This window comes from Narcine bancroftii, chromosome 14, assembly GCF_036971445.1.
Source record: "Narcine bancroftii isolate sNarBan1 chromosome 14, sNarBan1.hap1, whole genome shotgun sequence".
NCBI classification, from domain to species: Eukaryota; Metazoa; Chordata; class Chondrichthyes; order Torpediniformes; family Narcinidae; genus Narcine; species Narcine bancroftii.
Genome location: NC_091482.1, coordinates 22989221 through 23013347, shown reverse-complemented (window position 1 = coordinate 23013347; position 24127 = coordinate 22989221). Strand labels below are relative to the sequence as shown.

The window sequence follows — 24127 nt, the reverse complement described above, 5'->3', positions numbered from 1 at the left end:
CCGTCAGCTCTGTACAGGCTTTAAGCAGCCTGTTAAAGGAGCTGACAGTGGCTTATTTTAAAATATGCTAATAGACTAAATCTTTACTGGGTAATTTGCTTTTAAAATATTGTGACAGCATCACTCCACTGGACACTGGTTAGTGCCAGACTTGGAGTCACCTACATCTTTTAAGTGGAAAATCTGCGTGGGTTTCCTTCGGGTGCTCCGGTTTCCTCCCACTGTTCAAAATGTACATGAGGGTTGTAGGTCAATTGGGTGTAATTGGGTGGCACGGGCTTGTGGGCTGGAGGGGCCTGTTATTCAAAAACTTTATTTTTTTTTAATTGTTGGCTGCAAGATTAAAGGATAGGAAATTATAATTTAGTGCAGATGATCTGGAGAGTGGTTTTCCAAAGAATAATTGTAATGGCTTGCAATTCAGTGTTCAGCATTGATGACTATTGCACCAGATTTCTGCCAATTTTATAAATCTAAACACAAGTAAACTAAAGACCAAACAGTATTCCAGTATCCCTTAATTCTAGATAAATCAGATTTCAGGATTGAATGTGATAGAATTCCAACAGGAGGACTGAAGTTATATTTCATATTTTGTTCCCTCTCAGTTTCATTGTGTTATTCCCCTTATTGATAAACAAATTAAAGGACACCTCAGAAACCATAGTCTTAAATATGTTAACTGTTCAGAGCTTGCTGTACTTCTCCATGAACAAAGCTCAAGAGTTTTATAGTTTTTGTCTTACTTCAAGGGATGTAATAGTTTGGAGGACATATTGAATTGGAATATTCCACTGCAGGTTAATTCCTGCACAAAATTTAGCTGTCAAGGTTTTCAAATATTTTCATGTAGTTATCAGGCTTGAGGCTGTGCAGCATCTTTTATTAAATCAAAGAATGCCCTCTTGGTCTTGAGAGGCAGAGCACCGTTGAGAATAAGTCACCATGTATTTAACCCCAGTGAGAGGTGCAGGGGGGTAAGGAGCAAAAGGATGAACTATCGAAGGCTTCTTTGAACCTTCAGTGGGAGTTGTAAAATGGGATTGGTAATGTCCAGAGCTCCCTCTCCAACTTGTCCTGGAAAATTTGTCAGAACACTCGAGCTGGAAGATGCCAGAAAATAAAATAATCACAGTGTCATGACAACTTGATCATCATAAACAATATCCAGGTCTTCATTAATAGAGAATCAACTAGTATTTTAACACATGAAGCAGACTAAATTCAATATATGATTTTCCCATGCTTTAAATGCAAAATGCTACATCCATTATGGAAAGGAAGCAAATGATAAATCATGGAAAGCAGGAATATACAAAAGTATTCTGCTAAACTCCACTTGGTTTACAGTAGTAACAAAGACTAAGATTAGATTACACCAATTGCTTCAATCAAAATCAACATGAAAACTAGACCTTCAATGTGCCCAAGCTGTTTGACTGCTGACCAAACTGGAAAATTGTTTTTGAAGGTTTGTTTAACTAAAATAGAACATTCTCCTCTTTTTCCATCACCTTCTTTCTCATCCTCCTCCATCCTGCAGTTATAACGAGGGCTGGTCACCATTTGGGCTGAATACATTGATTCGGGAAGGGGTCAATTTTAATCTAAAACACACACTTGGGAAAGGGATAAAGTGCATATTTCTGACCATCCACCCTGAGTGCTGTGTAACAGGAGCAGACAATTAGATTGGGCTGAGTGCGTTGGGTTAAAATGATCATCCTAGCTCTTTGCCGCTTTCTTTTAAATGGAACTCTCCACTCCTTTCCTCATTCAGATCAAACAACATCACTTCTCTGCCCATTTTTCTCTCTATTTTGGTGAAATACTTGATTTATAGGACCTTTCCTTTCACATGCTAAACTCGCTGCAGCTAATCAATGCAGGATTTGGTCCATCATACCAATTGCTTAGTGTAGACCAGTGGTTCTCAACCTTCTTCTTTCCACTCACACACCACTTTAAGTATTCTCTACGCCATGGGTGCCCTGTGATTAGTAAAGGATTACTTAAGGTGGTGTGTGACTGGAAAGAAGAAATTTGTAGATTGATCGACCAAGTTAAAAGTAATAATAATTGTGGTCCAGGTGAAGCATAATTCGTCACCAGCACTGGAACACCAGGATAATAACCCCTATCACATATCCTGTTTGTAATATAGATGAAACAATTCAATAGAGGAAGCAACAGGGCATTTTGAGTGGAATATTGTCATATTAGTCTCAATTTAAGATATGTAAATGGTTAAGAAAAAGGTTTGGATTCACGAAGGACAAGATTAGGTTGGTTAGGTCTTACAGGTGGCTTCTGCATAATAAAGATGCGTATAATTAACGTGGTGAAATTGGAGGGTTAAAACTTTCCAGATTTACCAGGAATCGGGAGAACAAGAAGATGAATATATCTTTTCTCAGCTGCTATTGTAGTCACTACAGTGTGTTGCTGTTCACTACTGCTGGTCTGGTGCATAATGTGGGCATTTTGGTGACTAGAGTGACTAAATTAAAAATAAGGCACGATTAGTTTGATGGAAATATCTTGAGATGAAGCAGTAACCTCTGCAGCTGAAACTGGGGCTCTTAATATTGATTGTCTTCATTCGGTTTAATGAATTAATAATTTGAGACAATTCATGGAATCGATTTGTCTTTCTCCCAATGGAGTCAAGAAGTTAATGATCTCAATCTCAGGAAAAAAAAAATCGCAATGTATCCACATCCAACTTCTTTTGGCAGAAGTGTCAATGAGAGCTTATCTTCACATATTTTCTCATAGGGCGTTACAGTGATAGACCTCCAGCCCAAAACATATTAAAGCTTAGGGAATTCCACAAAAGACTGCGAACACAGGAGAGACTGTAAATACTGGAAGCTGGAGCAGAAAACGATCAGCTGGAGGATCTCAGTCGGTTGAGCTGCATCAGTGCAAGAAAAATGAATGGCCAACATTTCAGGGCAGAACCTTTCATCAAGTGTGCAGAGAGGAGGTAGCCAGAATAGTAAGGGTGGGATGGGAGGGGGAAGACCCAGGCTAGTGAGGGTTTGGCAAACCTGGGAGGGGTAAAGGATGAGGGACAGAAGCAGTTGATTGGCTAATGCCACTCAATGGTCAAGAGAGAAAGAGACAAGAGAAAAGAGGGGGCCATGGTGGAAGATGTGTCATACAGAGAGGAGAGAGGGGAGTGATAAGTAGAGACAAAGGCTGCCATTGGTGAAATCTGATATGAAGGTGATAAATAGTAGGAAGATGAAAGTTGTTAGGGAAGAGTGGGAAGGATGGAAGCAAACAGGGAAGGGAGGCGTGTGAAGACTCAGAGGACTGCTTCGCATAGCACCTGTGCTCTGCCAGCAAGGGTCATCTCTGCTCCCGATCGCATGGAATTTCAACTCACCTTCCCATTCTTACACCGATCATAAGAACATAAGGAATAGGAGCAGGAGTAGACCATCCAGCCTGTCAAGCCTGTTCCACCATTCAATGAGATCATGGCTGATCTGATGATAGGCTCATTTCCACTTACTTGTCTTTTCCCCATATCCCTTAATTCCCCTCTGATGTAAAAAAAAATCTATCCAACCTCGTCTTAAATAAATTTACTGAGGTCGTCTCCACTGCTTCAATGGACAGTGAATTCCATAGATTCACCACCCTCTGGGAAAAGCAGTTCCTCCTCATCTCAAACCTAAATCTACTACCCTCAATCTTGAGGCTCTGTCCCCATGTTCAAGTCTCCCCACCAATGGGAACAACCTACCTACCTCTGTCTTATCTATGCCTTCCATAATTTTATAGGTTTCTTTAAGATCCCCTCTCATTCTTCTAAATTCCACTGAGTACAGTCCCAGACAGCTGAATCTCTTCTCGTCGGCTAACCCTCCACGTCTTTGGAATCATCTGCACCGCCTCCAAAGCCTTCTTCGAGTAAGTAGATCAGAACTGTACGCAGCATCCCAGATGTGACCTCACCAGTACCCTTTTCATTCCTTGGCATTCTGCCAGAATGAGGCCCAATGTAAACTGGAGGAACAACACTTCGCATTCTGCTTCGGCAGTCGAGTGGAATGAACATTTCAAACTCACGTCACACATCCCCTCTCTCTTCTGAGCTGATAATATTCTCCCATAATTTTTGTCCCCTTTCCCACACACGTCTCCCCTCCCACTCTAGTTGTTGCCTCTTCCACACACATTTTCCATAAAGGATTCTTCACTTTTCCCCAAGTCTCATTTATCCTTCACTTCTTCCCTAACAGCTTTCATTATTACCATTATTGTCATCTTCCCTTTATATCAGAGATCCAGCACCGGAAGCTTTCGTCTCTACTTATCACCCTCCCTCCCCCCCCCCCCCCACCCCAACCCGACTCTTCCACCCTGCATGGCTCATCTTGTTCCACCTGATCCTTTTTTAAAAATTTCTGAAGCTAAACTGTTGGAGGAACTTGAGTTTCAGCTTGAAATGTCAGCTGTTCTTCTTCACCCACTGATGCTTCTTGCTCCACTTGTATTTCTCCAGCCGACAGTTAGGCTTCAGGTTCCAATATCCAGAGTCTCCTGTGAGTCTCCCTTTTAAGTTGGCTCTCTCTCTCTCTCTCTCTCTCTCTCCTTCCAACCAATCGCCTCTGACTGTCCTCTTTCATCCCTCCATGGTTCACCAGTCTGGCCCCACTTCTCCCCCACCGTGTCCTCATTATACGGCCCAATTCCACTCTGCCCCTCAGACACTATGAGGGGGTCTGAAATTTTGACCATGCTTTTTCACCCACTGATGCTGCTTGATCAGCAGATTGTTCTCTGCTCCACGTCCTGATAGTTCAAGAAAATTTAACTTATAACGTTTCTCAGCTGGAAAGGGAGAAAATTTCAATGAATTCTTAAGGAGCTTCACATATTAACAATAGGCTACTCCAGATTACACAATGGCAGTGAATGCAAATAATGAAGAGAACATTACCAAATACCATCATCTCTAAAGAATAACAAATAGAAGGACAAGAGAATTCAGCAATAATCGATGAGGAATCTTGAATAAAGTCCTGATCTACTTGGTTCCACCCACTGCCAGCAAAATTAATTGTGCAATACTAATGCAGCCAGATGATGGTAAAAACTCATCAACACAACAGTGCAATGATTATTGCATCCTTAACAGCAGCGAATATTCCTCGATTTACATGCGTACTGGGAAAAACTTCCATTAAGTGAAATTTAGTAAGATGCATTGTGGGAGTTTTGAGCAGGTTGAAATAGAGAAAGAAGTAGAATTGTAAATCGAGGACAGTGCCCTGAAAGGTCATAATTCATGCCTAAAATAAGAGACAAAGTTCCAAAAAATTAAAAGTTTAATCTTGAGACATTTTTAACCAACGATGTCAGTAATGCTCGTCAGAGGTGTATTCTAAATACATAATGAACTTGAAGGTGTGCCTTTCAGGATTCATGACATTTCAAAATGAATTACAGTCTCCAAAAATACAGAAATCACATCACTTTTATGGGCATCAAATGGTACCTTTCTCAGTGATCACGAACACCTCGGATCAGTAATGGGTTCTAATTGAGGGATTCAAGCAAAAAATGTAAGCTTCAATTTCAATTTAAAAACAGGTTTTAAAAAAAGATTAGAGAGTGCCTTTATCTCCGATTCACATTGGCAGAGTAGTGAGTATTTTATGCTAATTAAAATTTTACTAGTTAAGAGGACGGCAGCACCTTTTTAATTCCCTTTTCACTGACCGTATTCGGCTTTAGAAGAACCCATTAGTGAGTGAGCAATAATGTACCACTATGGAGAATATGGCTAAATTTATGGTGCCACAGTTACATCTGTGTTTACAACTAGTTCTATGCAAAATAAAAATAACAATGGAATGACATGGTATTAGCTTGTAATTTTTTTCAAAAATAGATGGGAAGAATGTCATACAAAATATTACTGCTGTGCTCAGCCACCTGGACTGATTATTCCATGACTATCTTTAATATTATACTAATATTAGTTTGGGAGAGCGCTCCACTATTAACCAAAAAATAAACCTGGTTTTTGATCAGAAAGTGAGGAAACCAATTTGATTTTGTCTAAATTGTTACTTTATTACAATTGAACTTTTTTCAGATTTATATTGTGTTTGGAAATTGCTGCGCATTACTGAAACTAACTTTAGTTTGTTAAAATAACTATTTATGGTCTCACAGTATGAATGTTCAACCTGTGCTCATCAAGACGCAGAATATTTATCTTGAGATTGCTAACATTAATGTTACTCCGTGACCCGAAAGGGGTTGGAGTGCTCAGAGGTGGTCATCAGATCCGGCAAGGTACCCATGCACACCAATGGCAATTTGCATTTCAGTTGAGAAGTGTTCTGCGGCATTCATAGGGTATTAAGATTTATAAGGGCATCGCACATTAATGGGGCGATCATTGTGGAAAAACGTCTTTCTTCTTCCCCAGCTGCATGTTGAAATATGGTGAGAGAATCTAAACACTAATTTTCGACCATTTTCTGGAAAGTTTTACCCACTTTAGCACTGAAAGAGGGGTGGGAATAGGCATGCAGTCTATGCTGTGAAAATGACCATTTTTGGGGCTAGGATGGTGACTGGGGCTTCTACTAATAATGAATGGGGCAAGGTTTAAAGTTAAATGAATGCAAATCAACATCTATGTTTTTTTAAATTTAAATTCTACCTCATAATTCTTACAGTTTGCCATTCTACCTTTGAAACCGAGGTACAGGTGTCCAATACTGCCCATGAATCAGCCAATTAGATTTGAACGAATTCATACGACGATGAATAACCCACACCTTCGAGTTCACGGCTCTTGACTTGAATAAATTGGAGAAGTTTATTGCTTAACCCTTCGTACCTTTCTTTTTCATCTTTACTAACAGCAGAGTCTCGTTTTTCTACATCTCTATCTCTGTCCTGAGCTGCTACAGAGGAACTGCGCTCTGCCTCCCCTGGTTTCAGCCAAGGGGGCGGGGTTGGAAACGAAGGTGGTGTTCGGTGGAGTCGATTCCAAGGCTCATGAGGATTGCTAAAGCTCTGGATACTGGGGCCATCTTTGTGGCTGAACATTGTGTTCGATGCTGAAATGGTTGAGAAAACAAAAGGATAAAAAAAAATGTTTAAAAGGTCTGGCAATTGACATGACAGTACTTACCAAGCAATGCACGCTGAGCTTAAAATGTATACATACTATTGGCCGCTGAAAACAAGAAAGAAAAGATTACAGATTTACAAGAACCTGGTGATCTCATTATCATCCCATTTTTAAAATGAACGTCAAGTCCCAGGCAACAACAAACCACAATTAGTTTGAAAGGGCAGAATAAAATGAAGGAACTGAGAGGGATTTAAAAAGAATTTAGAATTTTCTTCTGCTTCCCTTACTTATCTTAATGCAGAAAATCTTGCTAACTCTCGGTTCTGCAGAGTCCTTCTTCCCTCAATCAAAGCAATAGATCAGCTTGATTAGAAAACCCAACCAACACCGTGGACTCTAGACCTGTCCTAGAAAACCCAACCAACACCGTGGACTCTAGTCCTGTCCTTGCACTATTTTCCGCAGAGGTCCCTGGTGAGCGACGGCTATTTCTTTCACTGGCGTCCAACTCTATCCGACTGGAGATCAACTAATGGTGCTAATTCGTTCCTGATCTGCCCCAAAATGACAGTGCAGCCTGCAAATTATCAAGTTACATTCAGCAATGTAGCTTCATTAAAAAGAATCAATTAAGAACTTGAAAGTAAATGTCATTTGGATTTGATAAATGCAAAAGAACATATGCTAAGCCAAACAATGAATTGAATTTCAACTCATCAAACACCAACCAAAATCTGAACAGTCTGTAATGCTCATGACGTTTAGTGCAGCAACAATCTGAACAGAGCCAATGGTTGTGTTTAGATTCATTAGACTGACTGTCATTGGAAGGTATTGTTGCAATCTTATTCCTCTTCATGAAAAAACACAAGAATGAGTATCCCATTAGCTCCCAACTGGGACTTTGAAGCTAGGGATTGCCAGATTCAAGCTCATTGCAACATGATGTTTAGCACATCATAAAATGATTAAATATCTCAAAACAGAAGATTCATTAAACATTTTGTCCATGTGGCAAATTTAATTCAAAGGCAATAACTTTATTAATCCAGAAAGTATAATTTTCCACTTATTAAATTCCAAATGTTGCATACCATGTGCTTTCTAGACAATTTCATCTTGTAAAAGAATCTCGACTGTTAAATTTCGATAATTGTACCTTGCAGAACACACGTTCTGACACAAGTGGTTGCAACTTACAAACAGAGCAGGGTCTTCTTAATGGTCAACTTTGCTTGAAAGGCTAGTCAGGCCAATTTCATGGGGTTATGAATCAGGGAAGGTCACATGTAGACCAGAGTGGTGAGCAATGGGTGGTGTCCTTACCTGGAGAAAGTTAATAAACTAATTGGATTTTCACAGCAATCTCAAAGGTTTTGTGTTTATTTTCCTATTGCTAGTCAATTGCCAAATATATTCAATTTAATTTCAAATTTCAGGATCAATTGTTGTTCAGTGCTAGAAGCAGCAGACCAGAGTGGTGTTCAGGTCCATCTCCACGATAGCTCTGCTCTCCTCCTATCCAGGACACAGGTGTAGGGACAACACCATTTAAAAAGCTCAGTGCCATCTAGGACAGAATGGTTTGCTGGATCAGTGCCCAGCCTCTTTATGAAAGCCAAGCTGTGACTCCTGGATAGATGATCTAAGAGATGCAGCAATATGTGAGCCATTGAGACATCTTCCTCCATGGAGTACTGCCAGAAAAAGCAGGAGACTCAACACCGTCAAACTGGATGTGGATCGTGATTCAGTGAATATCTTTGTATTACTTTTCTAATACCTTTATAGTTAGGAATCTTCTTAAATTGTAACTGGAGAAATAATTCCAGGATATTCACTTCATGACTAACACCGAACCACATTGCAAGTCCACTTACGATTGGTTTATGCGTTGGCGATGTTGATTCTCTTGTTCTTTTTTGGTGGCAAAAGTCTCACAGATACTGTTATAGCAAAACTGGGGATCAATAATATAATGCTTGCCAATATTATTCACATCATGGAAAGAAGCAATAGGAGGAAGGGATCAGCAAGTTTTGGCAATCTCCCACGATGCTTCTTTGTGCAAGTCATTACAGCGCTAGCGACCCGGGTTTGAATCCAGCGCTGTCTGCAAGGAGCTTGCACATTTTCTGTGTGGCTTTTCTCCAGGTGTTCCGTTTCCTCCCATACCATTGGTCCGTGTAATTGGGTGGAACAGGTTTCATGGACCAGAGATGCCTTCTACCGTATCATTAAAATTTGAATTTAAAAAATAAAGCAAAAGTTAGCAAAATTGGAATGTGTTTCACAGTAATTGATTGTTAAGCCTGCTAATCCTTATTTCCTCCTCTGAGCATCTGAAAACGATGAGAAGTTGACAACAGTGTCACTTCATGACCAAGTATCTGAATTCTCATTCTCATGCATTCTCAATCTCAGCTGATTGATTTTACTCAGTTATGGAGCTTGGTAGAGCATCTGTTTGGTAGAGCATCTGTTTGGTAGAGCATCTGTTTGGTAGAGCATCTGTTTGGTAGAGCATCTGTTTGGTAGAGCATCTGTTTGGTAGAGCATCTGTTTGGTAGAGCATCTGTTTGGTAGAGCATCTGTTTGGTAGAGCATCTGTTTGGTAGAGCATCTGTTTGGTAGAGCATCTGTTTGGTAGAGCATCTGTTTGGTAGAGCATCTGTTTGGTAGAGCATCTGTTTGGTAGAGCATCTGTTTGGTAGAGCATCTGTCTGAAGAATGCATCCTGACTTTCAGATCCTCTGTAATCAGTAACTACTTGGTGAATTATAAAGTTGGAGGAGAGTTAACCGTAAGCATGAAAGATAAAGTTAACAAAATCATGAAGTGAGCGGTCATGGCAGTAAACCCAAACGCAAAGCTGAGGTGATCACCAAAACAACATGGTTTTGAAAAGAAAGCGGTTTGAAATCAGAAGAGTCTCTCGATTAAACCTTGGTTGCTTGAAAAGAGAATTATAAAAGTCACAGGCAGTGGAAAGGTATGCAGAAAAAGACCAACACAGGCTTGGTAGATCAGGGGCTGACATTTTGGAGCTGTGTCATTAATTTTAATTTTTTAAAAAACAACATTAGCACCCACGAGACTTAAAGAGGCCGATCTTCAAGTCACAGGATAAGCAAGGGAAGAGGGGGCAGTGCAGAGGTCAGGAATGGGGGTGGGAGGGGGGAGGGCTGTTATTCATTGCCTTTAGACCATAGTTTAGAAAGAAATGATGTTTCAGACTTAACATTGTATGACTTTTTAATAACGTTACAGAATTTTCCCCTTATTCTTTTTTTTAAAATAAGACTGATCTCCAGCAATGAATCCTTGGTGAACTTTAAGGTGTAAGACACACCAACAGCACCATCCAGTGCTGCATGAGTCTGCTGCAATAATCTCTCGGCAGCACTGAACATCTGTGGAGAATGTCATCAACTGGATCAGTTAGTCAATGAGATCCCATTCACTCCCTCAAACTTGAGAGGAGCAGTAGTCACTTCTTACTCGATTTTCCATCTTTGGTGGAGGCAGCGACCATCAGAGAAGCCAGGGTGAATCTCGATCACACCGCCTCTGAGGGGACTTTTTTTTTCTCCTTTCTCTTCTTGCAAAACAAGCTGCTGAAAAAAATGTTTTGAACTGCACACGTGCCAGTAAATATAATTAAATCTCTTTGTCCGCCAACATCTTTTCCCTCTACTTCAAGCTTTAACAATTGCTTCTTACACCTTCTCTATCACCATCCCTCGTGTTCTTTTACCTCTCATCCAGGCCTTTTTCCCAGGCTTCACTACTCATGCTCTGTTTAATAGTTTCAAGTTCTCACCCTCGCTGTTCCTCTATCCATTTCAGCTAACCTTCAAAACTTGATTTCTCGGTTTAGCAGTACAGTAGCAGTCCTAAAATCAGGACTGCTCGGGGATTGGGTCGGTCTGGATTTTCCGGATTCTCGAGTGGTACTTTTAAAATTCAAATTTAAGGAGGAATAGATGAACAGGTAAATTTTCATAGCTCATACATCAGCAAATACAGCATGCTCCCTTTATGAAAACAAGCAGTTTTAAAGAAAAATGAAGTCAACAAATGTGGTTACTTGTTGCCGCTGTGCATCCATGGTGCTTACGCATGCACGAACGCAGAAGCCCACTGAATTTAAAGTTTAAAAATTTTGAAAAGTCTGGATTCTCGGGTGCTCCGGATTTCTGGACTTCCACTGAACAATAATCCCACCTTGCCACTATTCTTCTCAGACCACCATTAAATCAGTTCTTCGTACTTTTGAGATGTTTCAATTTTAGGGTCTCATTTCACACTGGAGATCTATGATGCAAAAAGCAGGCTGGAATCTGGATGCCATTGTGACTACATCCAGTCACTTTGAGATGCATTTACCAAGCTCGTGTTACCTCAAGTTCACGATACGATGCCAGCATTTAACACAACATTCATTCATCTTGCTCATTTAAAAAAAAATTATTCATCCCTCAGCGAGTTGATTAAAATGTGTGTCTGGGTCTGCCTCATAAATTATGGCAATTAAAAATATCTTTTGCAGATCTTAGATCTTGAATGTTGAGGATCAGCACATCCACGTGTGAGCTTTCATCCAGCTGAACAAAACACTGTCGCCAAAGGAGCTGCACTGTTTGTCACTGTAATCCTTCAAAAGTTCCTCCTCATTATGATTGAGAACCATGAATAAGCCAAATTCAACCTCCCAAAGATTGATCGGCATGGAGATAGACATTTCAGTCACAGGTTTGTTCCGAATTTACAAGAATAACAATACATAACAGCAATGTCAAAAGCAAATATTTATGGAAGGCCATCAAAAGATTCACCTCTGAAACAAATGAAAACTGAAAACCAAGAATCATTAAAATCAAATCTAAAACATGAAGTCCAGTAGGAGAACTGGCCATATGACAAGTGACTGTACAAAGAGGAACTACTCTCACAACCTCAGGTGAAGGGGTAAAGGTTACTGACTAGATTGGAACATTTGGGCCATTTATCTTTTTGGAGAATTCAGAATATCCATTCCTTCCAACTCACTTTTCGAGTTCATCCAATTATTTATTAGGAAAACATATAACCTGTCATGGAAATGAACCCTCAGCCATTCTGATCAATAACTACTGACATTCCATAGCTCAACTCACCACCAGTGGCAGGTTCGGCAAGACATGACATTCACACACGATAACTGCGTGAGATTTGTAAAACCATGGAAGTTATAAGATTACACACGGAGCTGTGATATGGTCCAATGTAAACCTGTGATGTGGTTTAATTTGGTGATATTCTGAATTGCCCTGTTGGGTGCTGGCAATAGAGACAGATCTCATACTCAAAGGCAAAAAAAATGGCTGACACGGTAATATACAGTTATGGTGCAGATGTGTATATATATATATATATATATATATACACACACACAATTGCACATGGCATAATTGCACAACACAGATTTTAAAAAAACAGGTTAAACAGGGGAAAAAAAAAACAAAACAAGCCTAACTGAGGCTACCTACAAATTGAAAGAACACCTAATATTCTGTCTGGGCACTTTCCAACCATATGGCATAAATATCAACTTCTCCAGTTTCTGTTAAGCCTCTCCCCTGAATCTCTCTCTTCCCCATCCCTCGGCCTCTCTTCCTCTAGCTCCCCACCCCTTCCCTTCCTCTCCATTCGGAGAGCTACCCCTTCCCCCAATCATTTCTCAGATTCATTTTCCTCTTCTACCTTCCCACCCATTTCCACCTAGAATTTCTCATCAGTTAGTCCATACTCTTCCCCTTGTCCTTTCCTCCCTCCCCCCTCACCTTTTTAATCAGACATCTGCCTGTATTATGCTAATACCTTGACGAAAGGTTCAGACCCGAAACGCTGGTGACACTTCCTATAAGTGCTGCATGGCCTGCTGAGTTTCTCCAGCACTTTTGTGTATTGTATGTGAAAAAGCGGTGCTTATTGGATGTGTCGAGAGGGCCAAGAATTCCACCAGTAACACAAAGGTGATATATACACAGATGCAATCCATATCAAAGTAATAAACAAATACAAGATTTGTTTAGGATGTTTATGGTTTGCACATGAATATTTTACACCAGTGGAAATAAGGTACAGCACAAAGGACAATGGCATACAAAGGTGATTCACATGTACAACACTGAATAATACACACATATTAACGCGTCACTGTTAGTTTATAACTGACACATCTGAAATGCACTTGAATGTACTTCACACCAGTGTAATGCGCACAGAACTAAACTGTAATGATCTGATAGTGAGTATCTAGTTTTAGTTCATTGGCGTGGATCTGGCTACTGTACATTTAAATAGTTCTGGTTAATGTAATTATTCACAGTACTGGGTCAGTACTGTCCAACTATCAGCCAAAGTATCACTTCTCAAAGTAACGCATGAGAGAGTCATACAAAGAACCGAAAGGACAGAAATACTCACTGATTGTAGGATTCCCCAGTCCACCAAAGGCGCTGTTACTTAAGGACCTCAGACCAGTCAAACCACTTGGTCTATTAAATGGCTCTAAAAAAAACAAACCAATATGTGTCCACAAGTTACACATTTGATCAAAATCATTTAATTTAAAAAAAAATTAAGTGGTTCCAAATGCAATCCAAGATTATCCCCAGACTTAACTAAAGTCACATTACAGGAAATTAGATTGGCCATTGACGGTCTGAGCAAATTTTGCGATTGATATCAGTTCAAGACAGAGATTGGATTTTTGATTAAGAAGTCCAAAAGGGAAGTTCCACTGGGACCTATTTTCTGCTCTCCGTCAAAAAAAGTAGCAATTTAAATAGTATATGCCAATCCTGGCATTGGGTGGGTGTTTGGAATCCAAACCGTATCCCTTATTTAAAAAGATTCCTTTCCTCACACTGAGAAACGGTTTGGAGGACGACGCTGGAGGACTAATTATGGATGGAACTGGGATGTGAGGGGGCGTCGGAGGTTCGGATCTGGAGCTCGGGCTGCTGATGGCTTGGACTGGACTCTGTGTGGCTTCAAGAGCTGTGGGGGTTGCTGGAGGTGGTAATCCTGAGGGGACTCTCTTCTGCTTCTCTTTCTCTGACTGTGTGATAGTACAGATTCTATCACCAATGTGTCTGTGTACAGATGGGAGTGTAGGATGACTGTGATTGGCTGAGAGTGTAGCCACGTCTACTGGCAGGTCTACAAGGATTGCTCCTGGCCAGACCAGGTCATTCTGGACTGGTCGGCCTACTTGTGATAGGCTCCAGTCTTCGAGTTAATAGAAGCCTTGGTTTGGATCAACAAGCCTTTGGTTCTTTCGACGCGCACTACAGACTGCAAGAGGCGATTCAGGCCATTTCTGTCGATGGTGAATTTGCCTGCCTTACAGCAGGTGAAAACAAATGTTGTGTAATATTACACTGTCTTTATTACATGACAATAAATTGATTTCTCAGTGTATATGCTGTAAACAGCACCAGCCCAATTCTACTTCCTGTTAATCAGAGAGGAAACCCTTTCCCCTTGGGTCAGTTCCAAGAACTCCCAAAGAAATCGTATACATTTATAGTTTCAGTAAAAGCCCTGAACAAGTCAATATAAATGATTAAAAAAAAGGTTTCATGTATTTGAGTTTATGAAGGAAGCAAACATGAGTGTTGTCTGCTTTAACCTCTGGCATGACTTTATACAATTATTGAAAAGCCTACACGTAGAAATCAAATATCAATGCACTCGACTGAACTGAACTAGCAGAGAATTTGAAGTGGATCAGTGCAAGCTGCATACAGGTACTCAGTCTCTGCCATGGGGGGGAAAGGACACGGTGGACAGTCAGGACGTTCATGGCTTTTTAACCTGGACCGATCAAAATGCAGTGATTAGGAATTTCCGAGAATGTTTTGAAGCAAGAGCAGCATTGCGACCATTTTCTTTACTAAGGAAATGTAGTGCTATGCATGCACTAAATTTACGCCATCAGATCATTATATGGAAATCACTGTCTGTGTCTTTATCACTTTCCCTTCCTCCCACAAAACAAGCTCATGCATTTTAAGGAGTTATGTGAATAATCTTCCAAACTCCAGAAACCAGTTACGTTCCAACTTAGTTGTTGCTACAGTAACCGACATTCCCACACACTGGCTTCTGGCCCTGCTTTTTTTTTTAATATCGGTGTATCGCGATTGATATATCAGGGAGCTTATATTGACTAACCTTTAAAGCTGCCTTCTCTATCTGAATGACTCTGTGTGCCCCTTCCATATTTTAAACACCTGGGTAAGGAAATTATCTCCTGAATTTCTCGGATTAGACCGTTCTACACTTGTTCAAGTGGGAACCATCTCCATTTCTTCCCTGCTAGTCTTTTTCATAATATGAAATCCGATCTTCACTTTGTCTCTCGGAGGTATTATTTGAAGAGCATTTGTCTTCCCTCAGTTGCACACTGGTGCTGCTCCTTCACAGAAAATTAGCTTAATTGATAAACTCTTGCCAAAAGACGTGGGCTGGCTGCTTTATCTGCCCTGGGCACCTTGCGCTAACTGTGACTAGTACTTTGTAGCACTTGACGTGCAAGAACCGGGGACCGCCATGTTCTCACCAGCCACGAACAGTGTGTGCCATGCCCACCGTGGATTTATGACGGGAGCTTGGATGCCACTATATGACGTGACCTTATCGTAACCCCTCTGGTTGCATGCTAACTATGGAGATCTTGTCCCTCAGTGGAATAAAGTGCCTCTACTGACAGATGCGATTCAGCATGCAACATCACTCAGCAGACATTTCCCTTCCCCACCCCCTCATTTTACCCCAAAACATAAAATGCAAGATTTCTAAATGATCCATAAGCAGCAAAATAAAATCCTTTAGCCATGGACTGTAAACCCGTTTATAAAAATGTAACCTCACAGGAAACCCAGCATCGTGAAGCAAGCATGTCAGCGTCTCTACTTCCTCAGGAGTTTGACATCAGAAACCCTGGGAAATTTCTACAGAGGTGTGGTGGAAGGCGTGTTGACCAGCTGGTATGGGGACGCCTATGCCCCCGAGCAAAAAGCTTTGTGAAAGGTAGTGGACACAGCCCAGGACACGAGGGGTAAATCCCTCCCCATCATCGAGAACATTCACAGGGAACGCTGCTGTCGGAGAGCAGCAGCAATCATCAAGGATCCCAGATCACCCAGCACATGCTCTGTTCTCGCTGTTAACATCAGGAAAGAGGTATAGGCAGGGATGCAGTGCTGCCGGAGCCCACAGGAGCACCACTCCAGCTAAAATAAGGGCAAAATAAGCAAGGGGGGAATTTAACAGTGGCTGCATATTAAATAGAACCAGGGTTGGCATCATGACCCTCTTCCCCCCCACCCTCTCCAAGCTGACCGCTATTCTGGACATACGGGACATTTTTCTTCCACAATCGGTGCACTTGTCCGCCTTCCTCGTCCTACCATTTGCTCTCAATTATACCATGCCAAATACAACATTTATGACGGGAGCTTGGATGCCACTATATGACGTGACCTTATCGTAACCCCTCTGGTCCAATGCCGGATCTCGCCAGACCTCCTTGTCACCATTTATTTTGACGCATTGGCCACCCCTGCCATAGGCGCGATTTCGCATAGATAAACTGGTCCCCCTCCACCACGGTTACCCTAATCTCTCTCTATTAGATTTGTTCAGACGCCAACTCTGAATACAGGGGGTGGTAGCAGGCAGATTTTAAAAAATAGCATGAATAACATTAGGATCGTTTTTCTGGTGAGCTCTGGCACCTAAACAATTAGCACTGCACCCCTAGCTATAAGTGCCATAAGACTTGCGCCATCAGGTTCAGTAACAGCCGCTACCCTTCCACCGTCATACTCCCTCAACAACAAACTCAATCAGAGACTAATTTAAGGACTCTTACTTTTGCACTTTATTGACTTTTTGTTCTCTGCATGGCACAGTCTGTTTGTTTATATTTGCTTACATGTGTACATCTGGTCTTTTTTTTTTGCACTGCCAATAATTGGTCATTCTATCTTGCCCGCAGCATAAAAAAATCTCAGGGTTGTATGTGATGCAATTATTGAATCTGACCTTCATAATAGCAAATGTACATGGGTGCTAAATTGCATGGACTTATTTACACCGGGAAGAACATAAGAAATAGGAGCAGGTGTCAACCATCAGACCCATCGAGCCTGCTCCACCATTCAATGACACCATGGCTGATCTGATGATAGGCTCATCTCCACCTACCTGCCTTTTCCCCAGATACATTAGTTTCCTTATTGTGTTAAAAACCCAATCCAACCTTGTCTTAAATATATTTACAATGGGCAGCTAATTCCACAAATTCACCACCCTCTGGGAAAAGCAGTTTCTGCTCATCTCTGTCCTAAATCTACTACCTTGAATCCTAAAGTTTTGTCCTCCAGTTCTAGTCTCCCCCACCAATGGAAACAACCTACCTACATCTAGCGCATCTGTGCCTTTCATAATTTTATGTTTCCTTAAGATCCCCTCTCAGTCTTCTAAATTCCAGTGAGGTCAGTCCCAAACGACTCAATCTCTCGTCACGGGCTCACCACCTCCCACTCTCCCCAATCCCTGGAATCAATCTGGTGAACCTCCTCAGCACCGCCTCCAAAGCCAGAGCATCCTTCGTCAAGAAGACCCAACACAGATTGGGTGAGGCTTTTGTGTCTCACCACAATCCCCTGAGCTTCCAATCACCTTTCTTTCTTTTTCAATCTTTTTATTGATATTACACCAATAAAACTTTTAAACACATAGGCTTTATGGGAATACATAATAAGTACAGAAAGTAACACGACTCTATTTACAAGGCTATTAGAATCAGTACCCATATCACTAATCACTTCTAAACCTTAAATCAGTAGTTTTCAAACTGTCCCCCTAGACTCAAATTCTACCTAAAGTAATCCCTACGCAGTAAATGCTCTGTGATTAGTAAGGGATTGCTTTTATAATATAGGTGGAAAGAAAAAGATTTGAAAATCACTGTTTTAATCTTACCGAATTGACTTGTTATGTGCACAGTTTCATAACTCCAAAGGAAATGGCCCATGTCAATTATTCTCAAGCCAAATATTTCAGTAACAATCAGGTCTAGGGCAGAGATTCTCAACCTTCCCTTCCCACTTCACATCCAACCCTAAGTAATACCTTACTAATCACAGAACACCGATGGCATAGGGATTGCTTAAGGCAGTGCGTGAGTTTAGTGGGGCAGTTTGAAAACCACTATCCTAAATTAAAGAATTATATGAAATATTTTATTACAATGCATAATATCTAACCCCACTACCTAGACCAGAGTTGTATGGCGAGAAGATTAATACTCTACTTCAGAAAAAGAAAGCACACAAAAAAAATTATCTTCAAAATTGTTATGATCATTGACCTTGGTCCTTCTGTTCATAGAAGTTCTGAAAACTGTTCACAAATGGTCCCCAAAAATTTTGAAAACTCACATTAATATCAGCGATAGAGCATCGGATTTTCTCTAGATTAAAGCAAGACATAATTTCACATCACCATTGGGCATGCGTGGGCAAGCAGCATCCTTCCACCCAAATAGTACTGCACGTCTTGCCATAAGGAAAGTAAAAGATATTATTTGACACCTAGTTGGCTTTAAAGTCACACCAGTCTCTCCAGTAGTGCCGAAAAGAGCAACTGAAGCAGCTTCCAGTCATCTGCCACTTTAATTCTCGGTCCTGCACAACTTGGACCTTGGTCCTACTGTTCCGATGGAACTTAAGCTCACATAGCAGCATTTTGTTCAACTGGGATTGCTCCATCAGCCAACATAGATCCCATGGGCTGAAACACTCTCTTTCTATGTTGTTTGGCTGAGGTGACTCAATATACATCTGTCGCAGAATAAAGGCATCCAGCTTCATTGATGAAATTCTCTGGCCTCCACATTCTGCCGTGTGAAGGTTGACATGCACGCTGCAAAGCCAAAGTGGATGCAGTCCAAGGCACCGTGCATCACGGGAAGGCTGTTCGGCCAGCTGATGGTCAGCGAGCAAGAGACACGAATTCTAAGTTGGCCCTTTGCAACAGAACTGTGTTGTTAACTATTGAGAAGACCTTCAAGCTCTGAATTGGAGACGTCCAACACATAGACATTTACTGCCACGGTCACTTTGACATCTTCTCTCAGGAAGCAGCAGAGGACTTGAGAGGCTGGTTCAAAAAGCAAATTGCTTGGAGAACAAAATCAGTCCGAGGTGAAGCAGGGTTTTCAGCTGAAATGTCGACTGTCGATGTTCCTCCACGGATGCTGCCTGACCTGCTGAGCTCCCCAAGGAGTTTGTGTCTTGCTCAGTAAGAGAGGGAATTCAGCGAACCTCTCGTAACTTCTCCTCACTGGTGAATTCAGCCTCCTGGTATGAATCCTTCTCGCCCACCCTCACTCCCTCCATTCCATCCCCCAGTCATATTCTGTTCCATGTGAGACATTTCCCTAATACACTGTGTGTGATATCATGTGGCTTCCACATTAGTCATGATCACCAAAATGTTCTTCATTCACTGCTGCCCTGCAGATTCTTGCACCTTGGATCAATGCCAGAAGCACCACATACTTGCAGTGATTTAGCTATGAGAAATTAGCCAGCATGTAACCTTTATGCCATGAGTACAATCTTTCAGTAACTGATGATAAAATGCAAAAAAAAACCTTCAGAGTCAAACAGTTACTATGGAAACAGACCTTTTGCCCAACTCATTCATGCCAATCGTCCACCTGAGCTGGTCCGATTTGCCTGGTTGGCCAGGATCCCAGTCGGTTAACCTATCTAAATGCCTTTTAAATGTTGCTCTTGCACCTCCCTCCGCCACGTCCTCTGGCAAATTGTTTCTCATGCCCACCACCCTCTGTGTGAAGAAGTTGCCCCTTGGGCCCCTTGTTAAATCATTCCCCTCTCAATTTAGCCCCCTGATGATTCATGTCACATTGGTGAGCATATGATCGGTTGGGTGGGTGTCAGAGATCAAAGCTGCAGTGCTAATAATAAGCAAGTGATGCACTGGTGTCACTAGGGGGAGGTGTGGACCGCACCGGGTGACACCATCAGGAGGGGCGACACCAAAATCATAAAGTTTTTGTGCAGTATTTCAGCAGAAAAGTATTTTTTTAATAAAAATATCCCTGTAGTTAACAAAAACATTTTTCGTAAGCCCATCTTACAAGGCTAAAATTTGATATTAATTTACTTTTTGAACCTTCTAATGTGCTCTGGTCAGAGCTGTCACTATTACCTAATTACAATGATGCTTCGAATCACATGGTTTTGTCTACACGCGCTACAAGCATGCGCTGTTGTTTTCATTGCTGCCGTGCATATGATATTGTAATTTAATTTTTCTAGTTTATCTCACTACTATTGCCATTACCTTCAGGAATTACGATTTACGAGTAACATTAGCACAAAAATACATTACGGGAGGAGGTCCATATTGGAGAGTGGGGGGGTGGTGGGGACACCTTGAGTTACCACACTAGGTGACACCAACCCTCGTGCCACTGCTGAACGATGGGCTCAGGGCTGCACTCTGCCAGCCCTCTCTCCACTCTGGAGTCAGCGCATGCACGTGCTTGCAGTCGCCATCTTGAAACACTAATGAGACCTGAGCAGCCGATAAATAGCAACAAGCTCATACTGATCGATCCAAACACATTATTGCACATCATGTCATTATTTTTAGAAGTGTGCTGGGGAACATACACTTCACGTGTTTAAGGTGATGGCACTCCAATCAACAAGGGAAATTAGTATCTTTGTTAGTGGTACACTAAATCTTTTCATGTCATGGGGTCGTGCAGCACAGAGGCCATAAATCTATGCTGACACTACAATCATGTCCATGCTGATCTTTCCGCCCATCTGCATTCCCTCATTGGTACCATGCCCTTCTGTGCCTTGCTCATTTAAGTGTCTGTCTCAATGCTTCTAAAATGTTGTAATTGCATCTGATTCCACCACCTCCTTGAGCAGCACACTGCAGGCATCAACTGCCCTGTGCAAAACCAACTCCTCCTCAGATACTATTTGTTGTACTGGAGATTTCTCTCCCAGTCGCAACTAAACATTACTAACGTGGACTGTAATAAGTGTACACAATTCTGAATTTTGTCCCCTCCTCCCACCCTACCTATCAACACAGTAAATTATTATTGGGGCAAGTCCTCAATCAGATTCTCTAACAATTCAACGTCCACAGGAGGTGTCCCTGAAGCTGACCACACATGCTAGCAGGTCTAGGCCCATCACCCTCCTGCTAAAAAAAAAACCCCAAAATAACGGCAGGCAGTAAACAAAAGATTCTCCCTGGCATGGGCGAAGCCCGTCTCAAATCCATCCTGTGAAAATTCAGTCGCTGCTTCCCACTGCCACCTCCTGTCTGGGGACTGAGAGCAGGTCGCAGAGAGGGACAAAGAACAACATGAGAAGAGAAATCCTTGCAGCAAAAAACACACACTTGTACAAGACCGTGGTTCTACAAAGATCCACTGCTCTGAAACTGGAAACTTAGGAGCAGGAGTTGACCATCCAGCCCGTCGAGCCTGCTCCACCATTCAATGAGATCATGTGATGATAAACTCATCTCCAACCTACCTGCCTTTTCCCCATATCCGTGAATTCCCCTATTTTGTGAAAATCTATCCAACCTTGTCTCAAATATATTTACTGAGGTAGTCGCTACTGCTTTCAATGGACAGCAAATTCCATATTCACTGAACTACTCAGTTCCATCCTCTACCTCTGCCTAGATACACATACAGAGTGGGGTCCCATTGTGAACTCATGCACTGTGATCCAGCTGAACTGCTCGTTAGACAAGTCACCGGGGGTAAGCCTCTAACTTGTGGCTCTGTTCCGATTTTGGGCTTGATTTCTTGAATCAAAAATTTTCCGCTTCAGAAGGTTCCGTGTGTGCGTCCTTGCCCAATGCATCCCAACGCAAGTGAACCTTCTTAACAGCTCCAGTGGCACATCTCATCTCCATATTAATTACCAAGCTCCTCTCCCACTCACTCCAATTCATAACTCATTCATAGCCACTGTGGTTGTGGAGGTTAACAGAATGGCATTGCATGCAGCAAGGCCTCTCTCGTAACAGATGAGATTAATGATTCAACCAAATATTCTTAGTAATAAAACCAGAAAATCCTGGCTATCCACTCAGCAGATCAGGCAGTATCTATGGAAAGAGAGACAGAGTTAACATTTCAGGTCAAAGATCCTTCAATGTTAGCTGCTTCTCTTTTCATAAATGTAGCTTTACCCACTTTTCCCAGCACTTTCTGGCTTAACTTTAGTTTCCACATCTTGAACTTTTTTTTTTAAGAAGTATCATTAACTATTCTCTGTGATGATTAAGAATTTCCCCCTTCAGTCAAAAGGGTCTCCTGACAATATTTCCTGCATTACGTTGATTAAGTGCTGGTAATCTTCCAATTATTCATTAATTGTGGTGATGTTCCAAAGATTCATCACTGATATTATTCATCAAAGGCGGCACGCTTGGCGTCGTGGTTAGTGCAATGCTGTTATAGCGCCAGCAACCGAGATTCACATCCGGAGCTGTATGTGAGGAGTTTGTATTTTCTCCCCATGTCTGCATGGGCTTCCTCCCACCCTTCAAAAAATATATGGGAGTTGTAGGTTAATTGAGTGTTTTGGGCAGTACAGGCTCTTGGGCCAGAAGGGCCAGTTACTGTGCTGTATGTCAAAAATGGAACCATCAAATACAAAGGAGCTGAGATGCTTTGTTAACATCGCATCTTAGTCCAGTGGCCTCATTGTCAGCTGCTCATATCAAACGCCCACTCGAGTGCTGGGAGCCAGCTGTATTTATTTTCCCACACGTTAAAATACCCCAGTGCACAATTGCTCAGCAATAGCAGGTGTAAGGCGCTCCTTCCGTCCGATAGCCTACAGGTCACGCTTGGGCAAGGTGTAGATCCCAATCAGGATCACGTGAAGCCATGGATTGCAGATGGTGGATGTTTTTTTTTTAACCAGCAGATTTTGCAAATTGGAATTTATGGTTGTAAAACTAAAATCGCTGGGCAGATGAATCTGCTGATCAATGGCCAGGGTGACCCGTCCAGAACGGACACTGCAACTGAAGAAGGACACGGGAAACCACGTCAGTATTTTTCCCTTGTATAATCATGAATTCAACATCGACTACAGTGTCAGCTCAAAGATGGAGCCTTCACCGAAGGAGAACAGGGGAGGCAACAACTACAATTCGGAGGGTCACGGATGGAGAGACATGATCGCTCATGCCGAATGGCAAGGCTCCTGAATGAATTCAATAAACAACACAAGTAGAGACAATGCAACAAAGTGGGGTGAGTGGGGGTGGGGGGTGGTTGGATGAGGTAGGAGTGCTGAACACCTTCTAAACACCATTGGTTACGCCACCCAAAGTTTGATTCCCCTCAAGTGAAAAACACAACACTGGAGAAACTCAAAAGGTCAAACAGTGTCCCTTATATAGGAAAGATAAAGATATAGAACCAATATTTTGGGCTTGAGCCCTTCATCAAGCTGACCTGCTGAGTTTCTCCAGTATTGGGTCTTTTACTTCAAGTCTGCACACTTTGGTGTTTTACTTCTTGATTCTCCTCAAACTATTCAGGAAAGTGAAGGGAGTGGATAACAAGCAATAGGTGAAGGTATTGACAGGCAATAGGTGAAGGGATTAACAGGCAATAGGTGAAGGGATTAACAGGCAATAGGTGAAGAGATTATCAGGCAATAGGTGAAGGGATTGACAGGCAATAGGTGAAGGGAGTGGATAACAGGCAATAGGTGAAGGGATTGACAGGCAATAGGTGAAGGGATTATCAGGCAATAGGTGAAGGGATTGACAGGCAATGAAGAAATTAACAGGCAATAGATGAAAGGTTGATCACCTGCGCTGGGCATCGTCACACTGCCTCAACTCACAAAGCATTAG

At 41.8% G+C, this 24127-nt stretch overlaps 1 protein-coding gene across 9 annotated transcripts in view; it reads right to left on the bottom strand.

Moving 5' to 3' along the window:
* The window catches only part of auts2a (activator of transcription and developmental regulator AUTS2 a), a 1173696-nt gene that overhangs the window by 4329 nt on the left and 1145240 nt on the right, over positions 1–24127 (bottom strand). For 8 of the 9 annotated variants that reach the window (XM_069911140.1, XM_069911143.1, XM_069911146.1 and 5 more), the window contains 2 exons: positions 13586–13669; positions 6875–7097 (listed from right to left, as the gene is read on the bottom strand). In XM_069911140.1, the coding sequence (XP_069767241.1) occupies positions 6875–7097; positions 13586–13669 (307 nt within the window). The remainder of the gene's footprint in view (positions 1–6874; positions 7098–13585; positions 13670–24127) is intronic. The other variant, XM_069911145.1, reaches the window with a different exon arrangement.